The sequence below is a fragment of the Musca autumnalis genome, unplaced genomic scaffold, assembly GCF_047663935.1.
Source record: "Musca autumnalis isolate F117 unplaced genomic scaffold, ASM4766393v1 scaffold_1, whole genome shotgun sequence".
NCBI lineage: Eukaryota > Metazoa > Arthropoda > Insecta > Diptera > Muscidae > Musca > Musca autumnalis.
This window is the reverse complement of record NW_027411644.1, coordinates 151599627-151618472: the sequence shown is the minus strand read 5'-3', so window position 1 is coordinate 151618472 and position 18846 is coordinate 151599627. Positions and strand designations below refer to the sequence as shown.

General features: G+C 37.9%; 1 protein-coding gene across 1 annotated transcript in view; it reads left to right on the top strand.

Moving 5' to 3' along the window:
* The window catches only part of LOC141388532 (nose resistant to fluoxetine protein 6-like), a 71541-nt gene that overhangs the window by 35319 nt on the left and 17376 nt on the right, over nt 1-18846 (top strand). Inside the window, exons 7-9 of the mRNA XM_073958452.1 lie at nt 17943-18022; nt 18103-18216; nt 18309-18670. Of these exons, the coding sequence (XP_073814553.1) occupies nt 17943-18022; nt 18103-18216; nt 18309-18670 (556 nt within the window). The remainder of the gene's footprint in view (nt 1-17942; nt 18023-18102; nt 18217-18308; nt 18671-18846) is intronic.

Genomic DNA, 18846 nt, shown 5'->3' with positions numbered 1-18846 from the left:
AAATTGTACCAAATTTAGTGCTATTTAGAACTTTTCGTAAACATGCGTTCGAAATTCCAAAACTACCTTCATATCTCAAACCTACACTCCAACAGTAATCCTTAATAAAAATTTCAGGATTCCAGCTCTATCGATTCACTCAAAACCAAACTGTGCCAAATTTAGTAACATTTAGTACTTTTCGTTCACATACGTTCGAATTTCCAAAACGACCTCTATATCTCAATCCTACACTCCTACAGTAATATTAATTCCAAATTTCAGGATTCCAGCTCTATCGGTTCAACCAAGGCACATTTATATAAGGTGGATGTGACAATCAGCTGTAATTTTGCTTTTTATACCCTCAGCCTTTAGGCTGATATACGACCAAAAATGTGCCTCATCGAAATAATGGTTTTAGACCCCAAGTATGTTTGTACGATATCCGTTTCAGACAATTTTGAGTAGATCTATCAATGTCCGTCCGTCTGTCTGTCCGTCTGTCTGTCTGGCTGGCTGGTGCGCACGATAACTCTCGAACGGATCAATCGATTCGGTTCAATTTTGGGTATCGAAATATTTTGTCCAGATTCGATTTAAGTTCGAAGATGGGCCATGTAGGTCCACTCCTTCAAGTACCTCCCCCACAAATGTTCAAAAATTGTCGCAAAACTTGTGCGCACGATAACTCTTGTAGGGAATAACCGATTTGGTCCATACTTTGCACATCGTGTAATTTCTACCAAACTTAGATGAGGTTCCAATACGGACTCAATCGGTCCACTCCTTCGGGTACCTCCCACACAAAATTTCGGATAAGTTCAGTTTAGGACCTGGTCCCGAATCGCTTTGATTTTTGTTTACGCAAGTTGTATTCGCTGTCCCCTATACGACGCTGTAAGTTTCATTAGTCGCAAGTCCATACTTCTTGAGAAAATAGCCTGAAAGTTACAAAAAACCCTATGACACCGTGTGTAGTGGTTGGAGCGCAAGATAACTCTCGAACGGATCTTCCGATTCGGTCCAAAATTTGGCTTTCGTAATATTTTGTCCAAGCTTAGTTCAAGTTCAAAGATGGATTATATCGGTCCACTCCTTCCGGTACCTCCCCCACAAAAGTTCGAAAATGTTCGGAAAATTTGTGCGCACGATTACTCTTGAAGGAAGCAGCCGATTTGATCCATACTTTGCACATCGTAAAATTTCTACCAGTCTTAGATGAGGTTCCAATATGGACTCAATCGATCCACTCCTTCGCGTACCTCCCACACAAAATTTCGGATAAGTTGAGATTAGGACCTGCTCTCGAATCGCTTTGATTTTTGTTGCAACAAATTGTATTCACTGCCCTCTATACGACGGTACAAGTTTCATCAGGGGCAAGTCTATACTTCCTGAGAAAATAGCCTCAAAGATGCAAAAAGCCCCTATAACACCATGTGTAGTGGATGGAGCGCAAGATAACTATCGAACGGATCCGCCGATTCGGTTCAAAATTTGGCCTTCGTAATATTTTGTCCAAACATAATTTAAATTCGAAAATAAGCCATATCGGTCCACTCCTTCAGGTACCTCCCCCACAAAAGTTCAAAAATGTTCGGAAAAGTTGTGCGCAAGATAACTCTTGAAGGGAGTGACCGATGTAATCCATACTTTGCACATAATAATATATATACCTGATATAGATCAAATTCGAATATGGACTATATTTGTCTACTCCTTCTGGTACCTCTCACACACAATTTTGGATAAGTTCACTTTAAGACCTGCTCTCGAATCACTTTAATTTTTGTTGAAGCGATTTGCATTCACTACCTCCAGTACGACGGTAAAAGTTTTTTTCAGGGGCAAGTCCATACTTCTTAGGAAAACAGCCCGAAAGGTGTAAAAAAATCCCTATGTCACCATATGTAGCTTTCGGAGAGCACGATAAATCTCGAACTGTTCAACCGATTTGGTCCAACATTTGGTCTTCGTCATATTATATCCAACCTTAGTTTCATGGGCAATACCGGTCCACAACTTCCGGTACTTCTTCTTTAAAAAATGTCACTAAAATGCTAGGACGATATCACCTGAATGAGGCAAACAATTTGGTCCAAACTTTGGATCTCCTAATATTTTGTCAAAATTTAGTTTAACTTCTAAAATGGCCCACATCGGTCCTCTCTAAGGGTACCTCCCCCACAAAAGTTCAACATTAGTGCAGTTAATTCTAAATCCACATTTTTGTCGGCAAGTTCAAATGTCCAAAAAGGGCCACAAAATTCTGAAGAGACCTTAAATACATTCGATCTGTCCGTAGGTGAAAGTTTCACTTCACATTGGCTGAGGGTATATATCTGTCGGCTTGACACTTTTTTACTTGTTTTTTGTAAATTTGGTTTTCAAAATGTAATAAGGTCTACTCATGAAATTTGAATTTGCTACCATAAAATACTTCTTTTCATGTGTAATAACAATAATCTACGACAGTTCTGTTTACTTTATATTTACATTTTGATCCAAATTTGTTCTATTTTAGAGGATTTTCAAAATGTATTTACGTTTTTCCTGAGAAAATTTTTAGAACGACCCCATTATTCAATAGCGGTATTCACTCATGTTGGTAAAGTGGCATTGTAGATCTTGTACATCTTGTTAATATTGTAGATCTACAAGTGTTTACAATACCACAACAACAAAATACATGAAAGTTTAATTTACCACAGGGTTGTTAATTTACTCGACCTAAAGGTATTGTAAACATTCCATTGTACTTTTACAAGGGTTAGAACAGCTGATTGTTGTGCCGTCACTTTGTTGTGAGTTTTATTTATGTCGGAGTTTTGTTTTTTTGGTAGAAAAATGGGAAAAATAAAAAGAATAAAAGAGTGGAGGCCAAGAAAAAAACAATTTTTTATGAAAAATTGTAATAAAACTGAAACTAAAAGATACACCTACGACGACGTTAAGATGCTTTGATTTGTTTACGATATTCACAAAAAAGACATTCACACTTCGTTGTAAAAAACCCTGGTACATATAGTACATTAACAAGAGTTGTAAATCTACCACAATGAGTGAATACCGCTAATATTTTCTTTGGCATTAAATTTTCAATAACAACAATGTTGTTTTTGTAAATTTGTTAGTTGTTGTAATTCATTCATTTACCATATCGTCTGCTCCGTCGGAAAAGGTCGTAAGTCCACTTTTTTTGGAAATCGCGTTTTTGTTACAAGATGATAGTACAAGTCAAAACACGTCGTATGATACAAAGAAAATGGTAGTATGTCGCGTTTTTCTATATGTTTTGCCCTTGTCGGAAAAGGTTGTAAGTCCACAAAACGTACAAATTTGAGTACGAAAAGGTCGTAAGTCCACAGGAAAATGTATACTTTAAAAGAATACTACAGCTAATGTAGTTCATATATAATGTTTAACGTCATCCATGGTTGGGGTACAATGTAAAGAACTAGCCTACACTTTTGGATGATAATCGGATGATATTTGGCGGAGCCTGTGGACCATACTTTTGAACAAAAATGTGATAATTTCTATATTGCAACGAAAATTTACATTTGAAATCTATTTTCCCCTATAAGCGAACTGATTATGAAAGATGGACTTCTGGCCTTTTCATTGATACAAATTGGGATGCTGTATGTGTTCAAATACCTCATATATTGAAAAATTTAAAAAAAATCCAAAAATTTTACTGTTTTTACTGTCGTATATCTTACTTAACTTTATCAACTGGTCATTTGTGGTTTCTCGAGGGACATTCATAGGACATAGGACATTCACATAACGAGATTAGTGTGTATTCTGAATTCAATAAAGTAATACCTTCTAACGGACGGGTAAGTGCAATGTTTATATTATTAAACTAGCAGACCCCGGTCCTCGTTGCTGGCCCGTCGTAATGAGTTTTAATTCAAAAGTAGGTATTTTCTACCTCACTTCTTCGGTCCATTGTCAAACCGAGAAGGATTTTAAATTTATCAACAGATTTTGTCTGTAACCTTTCTTTTCTCTTACGGACTTTGTCGGATTTTTCGCCAATTTTTGCCTTTTAGGATTTATTATCGTCCATGTCACTGTCTTTATCCTAAAGCGATCTAATAATAAAAGTTAAAAAAATTATTAAATCGAATTCTCGCGCTTATTTGGACCTATATGTTTTAGCTTTTCATGGCTGATGGACCGTTGAACCTCACCATTTAAGTACATTTGTAAATATATAGTTTTTCTTGATCGGGGGCGCAACCACCGTTGTCTCGAAACCTAATTTGCAACCCTATGCACTCATAAGTTTAGCAAATAAAGCGATTATAAAATAATAGGCCCCGAAATTCGTCTACAAATATATAGCATTTTGGACCACGGGACATTCCTAAATATTTTCTGAAAATTAGGTTCAGTAGTTTTGGAAAAATAATGTTTTGAAAAGTGTGGGCGTGGTCATCAGTTTTCAAGATATAACATATTAAAAAAGTGGGCCTAGTCCGGTCCTAGGGTTCACACAACTTCATTGCCTACCAAAATGTATGCTGAAACCGATATAATCATAAGTTTGGCTTATACATATAGCGTTTAACAGAAAGGCATGGGGAAGGTACCCCACATAACAACGGCAAACATTGAGCTTTTGCTGCAAATTTTATGGAAATCCCTTCAGTAGTATTGGAGTTATGACATACTAAAAAAACAGGTTTGGTCGGGCCTATAGGCCCCAAAGAAGTACCTAGATTGTAGATTAATCCGTAAATTTTTATTCCGATACATACATAATTTTTGCAAATATAACGTTTTTTTAAAAATATCGCATAGGGGTGGTACCCCGCCCCCTCTGGAACTCAATAAAATATGTAACCTGTTTTCGGGGGCGTGGTAAACTTTTCATTCCAAAAAACCTAAGTTGGGTTATGACAGCATATTATTTTTATTCATAAAGGTAAGGCGTTTTTTTTAATATGCCCTCTTCAAAATTCAAGAAAATATGCCTTTACATTCCCTGACATTTTCACGAATATCGGTTCAGTAGTTTTGTAGATGTAACATATTTTAAAAAGTGGGTATGGTCAAGTCTGTGGTTCCTAAAAAAGTAGGTAAGGTCGGAGACACAACCACAATTGTCTCCCAAATTAACTTCCAAATAGATACATTCGTAATTATTGTAAATATAACATTTTTAAAAAAGTAGGGTATAGGGGAAGTTTCCCGCCCATTCCGAAATTCAACTGAATTTGTAGCCTATTTTATGCGGGGACCATCTCTGTACATTCCCTGGCAATTTCAGGAAAATTGGTTCAGTAGTTTTTGTAGAAATGATAAAAATAGAAAATTTAAAAAAGTGGGCGTAAAAGTGGGCTTGGTCAAATTTTCTTTGTCACAAAATAAGTACGTAAGGTTGGAGACACAATCGCCATTGACTCGCAAATAAATTCCCAAACCGATACATTCGTATTTGTTGCAAATATTGCATTTTTACAAAAAAAAGGGCACCTATGCCCTACCCGCCCGATCCGAAAGTAAAAAAAATGTAGCCTATTTTTATCGGGGTCCAACCCTGTACATTCGCTGAAAGTTTCAGGAAAATCGATTTAGTAGTTTCGTAGATATAATATATTTAAAACAGTGGGCGTTGTCCAGTCTTAATGCCCCAAATAAGCACGTAAGATCGGAGACACAATCGCCATTGACTCGGAAATTAATTTTTAAGGCGATACATTTGTAATTGTTGCAAATATTGCATTTTTACAAAAATAGGGCATAGGGGAGGTACCCCGCCCGATCCGAAATTCAATATGTAGCCTATTTCATCCGGGGCCATCACTCTACGATCCCTGCAAATTTCAGGAAAATCTATTGAGTAGTTCCGTAGATATAACATATTTACAAAAGTGGGCGGAAAAGTGGGCGTGGCCAATTTTTCTTTGCATAAAAACCTAAACTGGACTATGACTAACATTTCCACAAAAAAATATCCAAATCGCTCTAGCCGCTTTCAACTGATTCAATTACCAACAAACGACAATTGAGTTTTATATATAAAGATGATTCTATAATCTTATATATATAAAAAAGAATGATGTTAGTTACTACGCTTATAACTCAAGAACGGCTGAACAGATTTTGACAATTCGCACCAATTCGGAATGGTCCCATGGCAGAAAAGGATAAAACCGAAAAAAATCTCGAAAATCTGCGAAAAATTTGAAAAAATATTTTTTGAAGAATGTCAATTTTTTCACACATTTCTCACGAGCTTTTGCGTTCGGAGTGTATCGTGTCACTTTTTTTACAGGCTTTTGGCGAAAATGGTGTATGCAACACATGCTATTGACTTTTTAAAAGATCTCTATGTCAATTTTTAAAAGTTCTATAATTTTTTTTTTTAATTTAATAAATGTTAGTTTTCATTTTATTCAAACAATTCTTTGTGCAAAATAATTGCGAAAAATTTTTTTAAAAGACGTGAGTTTGGTCTTAATTTTAAGAGGTTATTAGCAGCTTCAATTGATGATACCATTCTCTGGATTGTTATTTTTGAAAAATCTAATAGGAAGTACGCCAGCGTTCCAGGCAGAATATAACAGATGTTTTCAAATGAATTCGAAGTTAATATTATTGAAGAACGCGGATTGAACCTGACATCGACCCCACATACCCACGGCCAAATTCACCATCGATTTGGATCTTTGTTAACACATTCTTATTTTCATCAACTCAACAACTTGCATTATTCACATCATTGCATAGAGCTCGTGCGTAATCAAGGGATCCATTTTTAATATGAATAACGAGATGCGAAACCGAGGTGGTTATGAAGACAGATAATAAATGCAAAAGGTTGATTGAAGGTATGTCGGTTCTGTGATCGGATGTTTTTGAGAAAACCGTCAAATGTACATCAGTTTCCAAAGCTTTTGATTAGATCAATGCTTGCCTCAAATTCTCTTCATTGTGGTAATTTAAACCGAAAGAAGCAAGTTCGGCTGGGCCCAATTTTTTATACCCACCACCACGAGTTGTACCTTAGTAAAACGGAACCATTAGTTTCTGTTCGATTTTGAAAATACTAAACTCTAAGACTTATTCCCAGGAGCCGTGGAATATGCTAACTGCTAAATTTCTTTTAAACCAGTTTTAATACGAATGAGACATCAATATTTTCTACGCATTCCGAATCCGAAATACCATGTTACATTCATTGGGATATATACAAAAATATGAACCTATATTGATCATTTTCGGTGTCGAGGTTTTCTACCCATTGAGAATCCGAAATACCAAGTTACCGTCACTACAGTAGAAAAATCTTTTAAAAAATCACATCGACCGGCATGGTTGTACCTTCCAATCTGACAACCAACAATACCAAATTACTGAATTTTCTGTCAGAAGAAAATATGGACCAATGTCTAAAATTTCTGCCGATAAGTTTTTTAAATACAAGCCTCCTTAAATGACAAATTAGATCAGGATGTACTTTTATGTTAGGGGTATACCGAAATGGGGATATATGCCAAAAAATTTTCGTGGAGTTTTCTGACCACTGGAAACTTTAAATGTGAGATTAAAGCTAATTATGTTAGGATTACTACAAATGACTAAATAAAATGTAATTCGTTATGAGTTCTATGTTCATTTCATCAGACCGACAGGCGGACATAGTTAAATCGAATTAGAAGTGTATGCTGATCAATAATATACATATGTATATACTTTATTCTCAGACATAAAGTAGTGTTGTAATGAATGAATGAACGGGATGGCAAACATCTTATGGTGGAGGGTATTAAAATGAATAATGTTTGCCAAAAGCTTCAAAATCGAATGTACCTCTTCTATGGGGCCTATATTAAAGAGTACACTACCTATACCTACAATTCTTGGTATGAATTATTACCCATATCGAATACTAAATACAAAACTTCAGTAATTTCGGTAGGATAATGTAGCTAAAATACTCAAAATACTGAAAATCGGGAGGTATCTTCTATGGGGGCTATATCAAAACGTGGATCTATACTGAAAATTTTATGGGGAAATATTATGTAGCTCCAAAGAATACTTAATACGGAATTTTTGAGCCAGTTCGGTGAGAAAATGTGACTAAAACCCTTAAAAACACCTATAATCGTGAGGTGGCGTTCTATGAGGGCTATATCAAAACATGGATCGATATACCCTTGAAAATGGGTTATATCAACATCCTAGGAGTAATTTAAACGTCTGTACCAAAATGAAAGCTATGCGAGCTGTTTCTTGATTTCAAAAGGCTATATCGACTAAGAATTTTATGATGAATAATATATACGTTATAAACGGAATACAACTTTAATATAACAACAAATATAAAATGTATTCGAATTTAAGTAATTTCGTCTCGCAATAGCCATGACAATAAATGAATTGCAAGGAAAATAATCAACTTCAATGTACCTTTAATGACTGCGAGACGAAGTTCGCCGGGTCCACTAGTAATTCTATAATTATTAAACTAAGAAGTCATCATGGTTTTTGCTAACAAAGAGCAGTATGAATTTGGAATTGAATTAGACGATGGTGTCATGGGTCTAGTTCCCTATGGTTTTCACGGTGATTCTGAAAGCTCTGATGATGTCAATACCAAACATCCAAGAAGTAATAGAAACTCTTAATTTCAAAAGACGGACAGACGGTCATGGTTACACCGACTTAGAATTTTACTCTGGTTGTTGTTGTTGTTGTTGTAACAGTGTTTTTGTTATGTTTATTTGTTCGTTCCTCTGATCAATCTGGCTCTGGGTCTATCTCCAGTTCAAGAAAAGTGGCTGCTTCGATGGGATGTAGCCATAGATCCACTGGAGTTAGATGGGTAGGTTTGGCGGCGCAGTTAAAAAGGTGTTGTGTGTCGTGCGGGCCCATGCCGCATACTGGGCAGATGTCTTGCACGGCGCGATCGATTTCCGCCCAATAATAATTTAGGCGACTGCAATATCCCGAGCGTAGTTGAGCCAAAACTACTCTAGTTTGTCGTGGCAGCTGACGCTCCTCAGCTGCGATAGATGGAGGATGTACTCCGAGTACTTTATTCACACTATAATTGCTTAAGGCCTTGGCAACTGCGTCCGTGTGAATGCTATTCAATCCTGCTTGATATGCTTGTTGATCTAAGGGTTCTCTCCTGTATCGTTGGACCTCTCCCTCTAGAGCATGGATATCCTTCCTGATCTCCCTGAATGGGCCGGGCCTACCCACAAGATGGTGATCGGGATGGCTCACACGATAACATCCAAGCAGGTACTGCAACGAAAGCATCTCATTGTGTTGCTTTACAGGAAGAATTTTTGCCTCCTCATGTAGATGGTCCACTGAAGATTTGAGGAGGCACCCTGTCGCTGTTCTCAGGGCTGCATTCTGGCAAGTTTGAATCTTTTTCCAGTTCGAATCACACAATCTCGGGGACCAGACTGGAGCCGCATAGCTTACCACAGACCGACCTATCGCGTTATATGTGGTCAACAAGGTTTCTTTATCTGCACCCCAAGTGCTGCCGGCCAGAGACTTGAGGACCTTGTTCCTACTTTTCAACTTGTCGCAGATAGTTGTGGCGTGTGCGCACGACGTGAATGTAGTGTCGAATGTGACCCCTAAAATTTTAGGGCAGTTTGTGGTCGGAATTCTGCTACCGTCGACCACGACATTCAACTCACGTCCAAACTGCGCTGTCCATGTGGTGAACAGGCTGTAGATTTTGTGGGGGAAATCTGCATATTCCTCGAATGGAAAAAGGTGGTAAGATCAGTTAAATAGTTGTTCAGTCTCTTACAGATGTCATCAGGATAAGTACCCGACGCCAAGATCGTGCAATCATCCGCATACGTCACGATCTCAATGCCGTCTGGAGGGGGTGGAATACAGGAGAGGTAGAGGTTAAACAGTTCCGGAGATATCACCCCACCTTGGGGAACTCCCTGTTTCACTCTACGGGGTTTGGACTTCTTATTCCTGAATTCCACGTACGACTGGCGTCCACACATATAGTTGACTATCCAACGTTTCAAGCTTGGCCGGAGGGTTGTCTGCTCAATGTCCTCAAACAGCGTGGAGTGCCTGACTGTATCAAAGGCTTTTGATAAGTCAAGCGCCACCATCACTGTTCTATCGCACGGCCGTCTCTGGTTGAGTCCTTTACAGATATATGTGGTAATGGCGTGCAGCGCTGTTGTCGTGCTGTGCTGCTTACGGAATCCATGTTGATGATCGGCAACTTGATAGCTATATCTGATACTGGGGAGGATCAAGGCCTCAAGTGTCTTTGCTACGGGCGACAAAAGCGAAATCGGTCTGTACGATTCACTTTTGCTGGCATCCTTGCCTGGCTTCCGTAGTGGGACCACCCTGCCCATTTTCCAGACTTCGGGAACAACGAGGGTGGCTAGCGACAAGTTGAAGACTTTGGTGAGATACTCGACTCCCGGCTCATCCAGCTGCTTCAACATTACCATGGAGATTCCATCAGGGCCCAACGCTTTGGATGATTTAGCGTTCCTGATGGCATTGGCAACATCATCCATTGTAAATTGTGGTGGTTCATCCTCGGCAGGAAGAGATCTGATGCGACGTAATACTCTTCTCTTCGCCCTGTCACTCTCGGGATGCTCGACAAACTGTCGATTGAAATTACTTGCGCACCTCTTCGGGTCAGTCAACGTTACGTCCTATCTTCCCTTCTTCCAGGGTTCGAGAGTGACTTAACCGTTGCCCACAATTCACCTATACCGGCTCCAATGTTGCAGCTCTTCAGATGATTTAACCATTTGTTCCGCTTAAGCTCGCCGACCAGCCTGTTAACTTCCAGTGTCAGCTCCCTGACTCTGGGGTCATTGGGGTTGATACGACGAAGCTCATCACGCTCGTTCGCTAATCCCGTCGCCTCTGCTGGGAAATTTGGTCTTACTTCGGGTATTCGACCAGCAGGGATATGGCGAGCGGCTGCAGCAGTGATGATGTCCCGGAACGTCCTTTCCGCTACCCGAACATCTGAAGGATTGGGCAATTCTCTGAAGCGGTGATTGGTGAACTCTCTGAAACTCGGCCAATCAGCTTTTTTATGATTGACGAACGTGCGGCGTTCAGAGGTGATGAAATCGGGTGGTCTGCTAATGGAGACAATTATGGGGAGATGGTCTGATCCAAGGGAAATGACGGGTTGCCAGGTAACGTCATTTGTCACATTTGTCATTTACTCTGGTCGGGTCTTATTGCTAAAATATGTACCCAGGATGGGAGAAACGGAATCGTTCGTAAGTTTTATATATATAGCGCATTTAAAAAATAGGGCACCGTTTTAAACCGCTCCTCCGAAATTCAACAAAATATATAGCCTACTTCCATCAAGGGACATTCCTGTGCATAATCTGAAAATTACATGGAACTTAGGGTCGGAGATTCAGCAACCGTTGCCTCGCAAATTAATTTTCTGACCGATACTTTCATAACTTTTGCAAAAAAGCGTTTTTTAAAAAATAGGGCCTGCCCCCGCCCCCTCCTAAATTCAAAAACTATAAAGCCTATTTTCACCTCGGTTGTTCCTTGCATATTCTCTGAAATTTTCAAAAAAAATCGGTTCAGCCGTTTTTGAGTCTATACAAACATACACACATTGTCTTTTATATATAAGATTTCACACAAAAGTTTTGGTCCATTAAACCCGCTAATAATTATCTCATCGCCATGTTAAATTGCAAGCTTATTCTTCGTCTTGAACTGAAATCATTCTTAAAATTTCGCTCCGATCGGAATATTACTGCGATCTACAGGACAGCTACAAAGTCGGGTAAAAATTGTGGGTTTGGTCCATTTCACACCTTTCGATCATAACCAACATCTAATGGGGTCACTTCTGGTCGGAACCCGACCTCTCCACAAAATTTCGTGACGATCGGTCCAAATTTGAGGCCTGGAGCTTTATTACAATTGTTAATGGATAGACGGACACACATAGCTAGATCGCTTTATCTCATCAAGATATGAAAAAATGGCAAGGGGAGGGGGTCTACGACGAATACTTCGCGATGTTACACGAATATTGGACAAAACAAACTTATAATACCCTTTCCACATTGTTTTGTAAAGTATAAATATTTTATTTTAAAAACGTCCGTAAAATGTAGGAAAAGGTCGTAAGTCCCTACAAAAATACAAAACTGTACAAGGAAAAGGTCGTAAGTCCAAAGACTTCCAATTATCTCCCAAACGCGATGGAATTTTATCAAACAAAGTACATATATTGAAGCGGAATAAATAAACGAAAAATACTGCCTTTACCACCATAATAAAATTTTTAATACAGAAAGCGCTGGAATGTTTTTCTTCCTCCTGAAAAATTTATTGAGAGGGACTTACGACCTTTTCCGACGGAGCAGACGATATATAAATTTGCCTTGTGTTCACCCAAAAGCAAATTGTACCAAATTTAGTACCATTTAGTACTTTCCGTACACATGAGTACATATTTACAAAAACACCTCCATATATTAACCCTACTTTTTAACCATGGTAGAACAAATACAAGGTAAAGTTAATACTACAACAAATACAACTCGAACAACAACCACAAAGGAATTTGTTTTTGTTTGTAAACCTTAGTGTCAACGTAAATGTAAACAAAACAAGGAAATGTCTATAAATTATTGGAATTTAAAAAACTAATAATTTTTCACATTTGATTGAATATTTTGGAAAACATGAATGAAAACTCGTTAGATTTTCAATTTGAATGTTTCCATATCATTCCACTAAATGCATAATTTCTCGCAGAAAGTAGAATACTTGCAAAAATGTTTCGGGTCGCTGGTAATTCATTGAAAAAAGAGAAGATGTTTCAATCATTTGCTTTTGAAAACAAAAAAGCACATGTTTATTAGGGCTTCATTATTTTCAAGTTTAAGAAAATACCACACATATTAACAAATATTGTACCGCCTCTATAAGCGGTGTTTTAGTGTGCGGCATGTCGTTCGGACCTGGAGGAGGTTACATGTCAATGATATGAAGCCGTCTTTATATGAAATAGTTTTTTTTCTGATGAATAAATTTGTTCTTCAAAAATATATATCCCTAATATACATCGAACATAGAAATAAATACATAAAATTTCGAATGGAATTTGACACTAACACTACAACCCAGTTCAGTCAGCTGGGTATTGCTGCTACCTTTTCTTGTTCTACCATGCTTTTTAACCTTGATTCCCATTCCAAATTACAAGCTTGTAGCTTTATCCGCCCACATAATACCAAATGGTACAAAATTTAGTACATTTTAGATCTTTTCGTACACTTATAGTTGGAATTTCAAAAAAACCCCGTCGTTCGTCTATCCTACACTCCATCAGTGACCCTCATTCCAAATTTTAGAATTGTAGCTCTTCCCGTTCGCCAAATACAAATGGTACCATATTTAGTACCTTTTAGTACTTTTCGTACCGTTCTAGTAGGAACATGCAGCCTTATTTGACACATTTAGACCGAGAGTGACCCTTAAGGCCTCGCGACATAAGCCGCACGGCTTTCTTAATTAATTCATTTCTAGAATAAAGAAATGTCAGAACCACATTTCAATTAGGTCGAACTTGGTCTTTGGTCTTTTACCAGAAATGAATTAAGCAAGAAAGCCGAGAGGCTTATGTACCCAGGCCTTTACCCAAATTTTCAAGATTCTAACTTCAACCGTTACGTCTGGACGTTGATGATCAATCAATCAATCAGTCAGTCAGTCAATTACTTTATTCTTTTATTAATATGCATTTAAAACAAGTAAAAAAGTATCAGTCGGCTATGCCGACAGATGTATACCCTCAGCATGTGTGGAGTGAAACACTTTTGGGCGTAAGAACCGACAAAAAAATGGAGTGGATTAAAGATCGAAAATTTGCGGAAATATCGATAGATAGGACTTTTGTACCATACTTGCCTAAAAAACATAATATCGCTGTAAACAGGGCCACTATTAAACCTTCGGTAAAAATTTCCACAGAATCCTCGAACAGACTCTTAACCCCTCTCAGACTCTTTGCCCCTGAAAAAGCTTATACTATCGTATTTGGAGCAGCGAATGCAAGTTGCTTCAACAAAAAACTAATTGATTCTGGAGCAGGTCTCAAAAAGAATTTATCCGAAATGTTGTGTGGGAGTTACCCGAAAGAGTGGACAAATATAGTCCATATTCGAACCTGATCTATATCTGGCAGATATATTATGATGTACAAAGTATGGACCAAATCGATCACTCCCTTCAAGAGTTATCGTGCGCACAATTTTTCCGAACATTTTTGAACTTTTGCGGGGGAGGTATCAGAAGGAGTGAACCGATATGGCTTTTCTTGGAACTTAAACGAAGTTTAAACAAAATATTACGAAGGTCAAGTTTTGGAGCAAATCGGCAGATCCGTTCGAGAATTATCTTGCCCTCCAACCACTACACACGCTGTTATAGGGGTTTTTTACACCGTTCAGGCTATTTTCTCCGGAAGTATGGACTTGCCCCTGATGAAACTTATACCGTCGTATAGAGGGGAGTGAATACAAGATGTTACAACAAAAACCAAGGCGATTCGAGAGCAGGTCCTAAACTGAACTTTTCCGAAATTTTGTATTGGAGGTACCCGAAGGAGTTTGCCGATTGAGTCCATATTGGATCCTCATCTTAGTCTGGTAGAAATTTCATAATGTGCAAAGCGCGAACCAAATCGGTTATTCCCTTCAAGAGTTATCGTACGCACAAATTTTCCGAACATTTTCGAACTTTTGTGGGGGAGGTACCGGAAGGAGTGGACCGATATAATCCATCTTTGAACTTGAACTATGTTTGGACAAAATATTACGAAAGCCAAATTTTGGACCGAATCGGCAGATCCGTTCGAGAGTTATCTTGCGCTCTAACCACTACACACGGTGTCATAAGGTTTTTTGTAACTTTCAGGCTATTTTCTCAGGAAGTATGGACTTGCCCCTAATGAAGCTTACAGCGTCGTATAGAGGACAGCAAATACAACTTGCGTAAACAAAAATCAAAGCGATTCGAGACCAGGTCCTAAACTGAACTTTTCCGAAATTTTGTGTGGGAGGTACCCGAAGGAGTGGACCAATAGAGCCCATATTGGTCCACTCATCTAAGTTTGGTAGAAATTACACGATGTGCAAAGTATGGACCAAAGCGGTTATTCCCTACAAGAGTTATCGTACGCACAAATTTTCCGAACATTTTCGAACTTTTGTGGGGGAGGTACCTGAAGGAGTGGACCTATATGGCCCATCTTCGAACTTAAATCGAATCTGGACAAAATATTTCGATACCCAAAATTTGAAACGAATCGATTGATCCGTTCGAGAGTTATCGTGCGCACCAGCCTGCCAGACAGACAGACAGACAGACGGACGGACATTGCTAGATCTACTCAAAATTGTCTGAAACGGATATCGTACAAACATACTTGGGGTCTAAAACCATTATTTCGATGAGGCACATTTTTGGTCGTATCAAAGTGTAAATACCCTCTTTAGCCTAAAGGCTGAGGGTATAAAAATGTATTTATTTGAATCCCTCTACCAAACAGGACTTACAATTTTTGTAATTGACTGTAGTTTAATACTAAAAAAACAAGTAAAAAAAGTATCAGTCGGCTTGGCCGACAGAGATATACCCTCAGCCTGTGTATATTGAAACAATTTTTCCCATAAAACGTAGGTATTTAGAGGGTTTTCAAAATTTTGAACGCATGAACCGATAAATATGTTGATTAGATTAAAGAGCAGAAGTTTTGCGGGGGAATTACTTAAAAGAATGGATCGACATTGACCATTATGGAAATCGATCTCCAGCCACTACATACGTTGCCATAGGGGGGTTTTACTCCCTTTGGGCTGTCTGCTTAAGAAGTGTGGTTTTGCCCCTGAAAAAACTTTTACCATCATAATTGAGGCAGCGAATGCAAGTTGCTTCAACAAAAATAAAAGTGATTCGATAGCAGGTCTTAAAGTGAACTTATCCGAAATTTTGTTTGGGAGGTACTGAATGAAGTGGACAAATATAGTCCATATTTGGACCTGATCTATATCTCGTAGATATATTAAGATGTGTTAAGTATGGACCAATTCGGCCACTCCCTTCAAAAGTTACCGCACGAATAATTTTTCCGAACATTTTTGAAATTTTGTTGGGGAGGTACCTGAAGGATATGGCTTATCTTCGAACTTAAACTATGTTTGGACAAAATATTACTAAGGCCAAAATTTGGACCCAATCAGCAGATCCGTTGCAGAGTTATATTGCGCTCCAACCACCCCACACGGTGTCATAGGGGTTTTGTGAAACTTTCAAGCTATTTTCTCAGGAAGTTTGGACTTGCCCCTGCTGAAACTTGTACCGTCGTATGGGGGCAGTGAATACAAGTTGCTAAAACAAAAACCAAAGCGATTCGAGAGCAGGTCCTAAACTAAACTTATCCGAAATTTTGTGTGGGAGGTACCCGAAGGAGTAGACCTATTGAGTCCATATTGGAACCTCATCTAAGTCTGGTACATATTTGACGATGAGCAAAGTATGAACCAAATCGGTTACCCCCTTAAAGAGTTACCGTGCGCACAAATTTTCCGAACTTTTTCGAACTTTTGTGGGGGAGGTACCGGAAGGAGTGGACCGATATAGCCCATCTTCGAACTTAAACTAAGTTTGGGCAAAATATTACGAAAGCCAAAATGTGAACCGAATCGGTTCATCGGTTCGAGAGTTATCGTGCGCTCCAGCCAGCAGGACAGACAGACAGACAGACAGACAGACGGACGGACATGGCTAGATCGACTCCAAATTGTCTGAAACACATTTCGTCCAAACATACTTGGGGTCTAAAACCATTATTTCGATGAGGCACATTTTCATCGTATCAAAGTGTATATACCCTCCTTAGCCTAAAGGCTGAGGGTATAATTAAGAAAATAGAAGAGTGCAATCATTGATAAAAACTGATTTTAAATATAAAATGACGAAAATTATATCCACACCCACTCTGCAATTTTTTCTTAAATAGCTGAAAAAACAAAAAATACGAAAAAAAATTCCATTTGGACCAATATCAAAGAAGATATGAGTATTTCTTCGCATATAGTTTTTACAGCATTCGACTTCTTCAAGGCGCGATATCTCTAAAACCGTTAGTAAAAAATCTGAAAATATACTGAATGTTTTGTGATGAGCAGCAGCAACACAGCAAAAATAAAGGAAATCAAACACCACTTTTTGAAAAAGTGTCGGATTTCACTCCAAAATCCCCATATATTTTTTGAACAGCATAAAATTATATGTCGATATAAACATGTTAGTCCGTCCGTCTGATGAAATAAAGATATAGCTCAGCATTTTAAAGATAGAGCTTTATAATTTGGTATATATGTTTCTATTACCCCTAGGATGTTTGGTATTGCAAATGAGCTATATTGGCCCACGTTTTGATAAAACACCCGATTTTGAGTATTTTGAAGGGTTTCTCCTCATTATCACACCGAAATGGCTGACATTGGGTATTTAGTTTTCGTTGGGGGTATACAACTTTCCACCTGAAAGTTGTCGGTATTGGCCACGTTTTCATATAAAAACTGTTGTTGGGGTTAAAAACTTTTCGAACTGAGATTGTTGTAATTTAATATTGTGTGTTGCCAGAGGAACAATAGCTCAATACGGAAAATTTTAAATATTGGTCCATGTTTTGGAAAGAACAACGATGATGACCCACCAAGATATTCTGCTCCTGCAAGGATTAGAAGGAAGAACTCCTTTTTACTTCAAAAAAGTAAACAAAATATTTACAAAGATTTTTCTTTATGACATACAAAAAATCACATTAAAAGTAAATGCTAAATTTCCAAATTTGATTAACACTTCACCTCCCCCAGGTAATAAGGCTACTCTAATCCCTTTTTCTCTTCTAGTGCGCTCAACAAACTTGGTACTTGGCTGCGGACATGCAATTGTTCGCATTGTATCTTATGATCATAATTGTCACAGCAAAGTATGTCCGCGTAGCTGCAAAAGCTGTAGTTATATAAATATCAATGATTTCCATTGCTTGTTTTTATTCATTTATTTCAGATTTAAAAGAAGCAAAACATATTTATATACTCTAATGGGCCTATGTGCAATAATAATTCCCGGTGCCATTACCTACTATTATAAATTGGATGCATATTTCTATGCACATCCAGAGTAAGTAGACTCTTTTGCATATACATACATACATATGTATGTATGTACAATGTACATGCTTTCGTACTTATTATTTTTGTTTTAATTTGCAGATCCTATCGCTATTTATATTTTCAAAATGCTGCAATATTACATAAAATCTACTTCACTACTTCCGGTAATCTAGGGGGTTACTTAGCAGGTATAATATGTGCAGAAATATACGCAAAATCTCCCACATTTCAAGAATTAAAGAAAGAATGTGAAAAATACAAAAACGTCCTTAAAGTTCAAATACCATATTTGGCGGTAATGCTAACAGTAGGCTTTGGAACTTTATTTAGCGGACTTCTTTTTAATTCTCATAAGACCGAAGAAGCGTCTATCTCGGCAACTCTGTATTCTGCTTGTTATCGCAATTTTTGGGTAGTTTTTTGTGGAGTTAACCTAATGACTATGTCACTAAAATTTGGATGTAAGTATAAAAAGTATTTGTATTTCTAAAAAGTGGTTAATAACGGCAATCCCAATATACGACATAAACATAAATTTTCAAATCAATATGAGAATAGCATTGCAAAAAGAATTGGCTCTCAAAACATATTTAATAGCATGTTTTTATTAATGTAAATGATGTTTTAATTATATCGA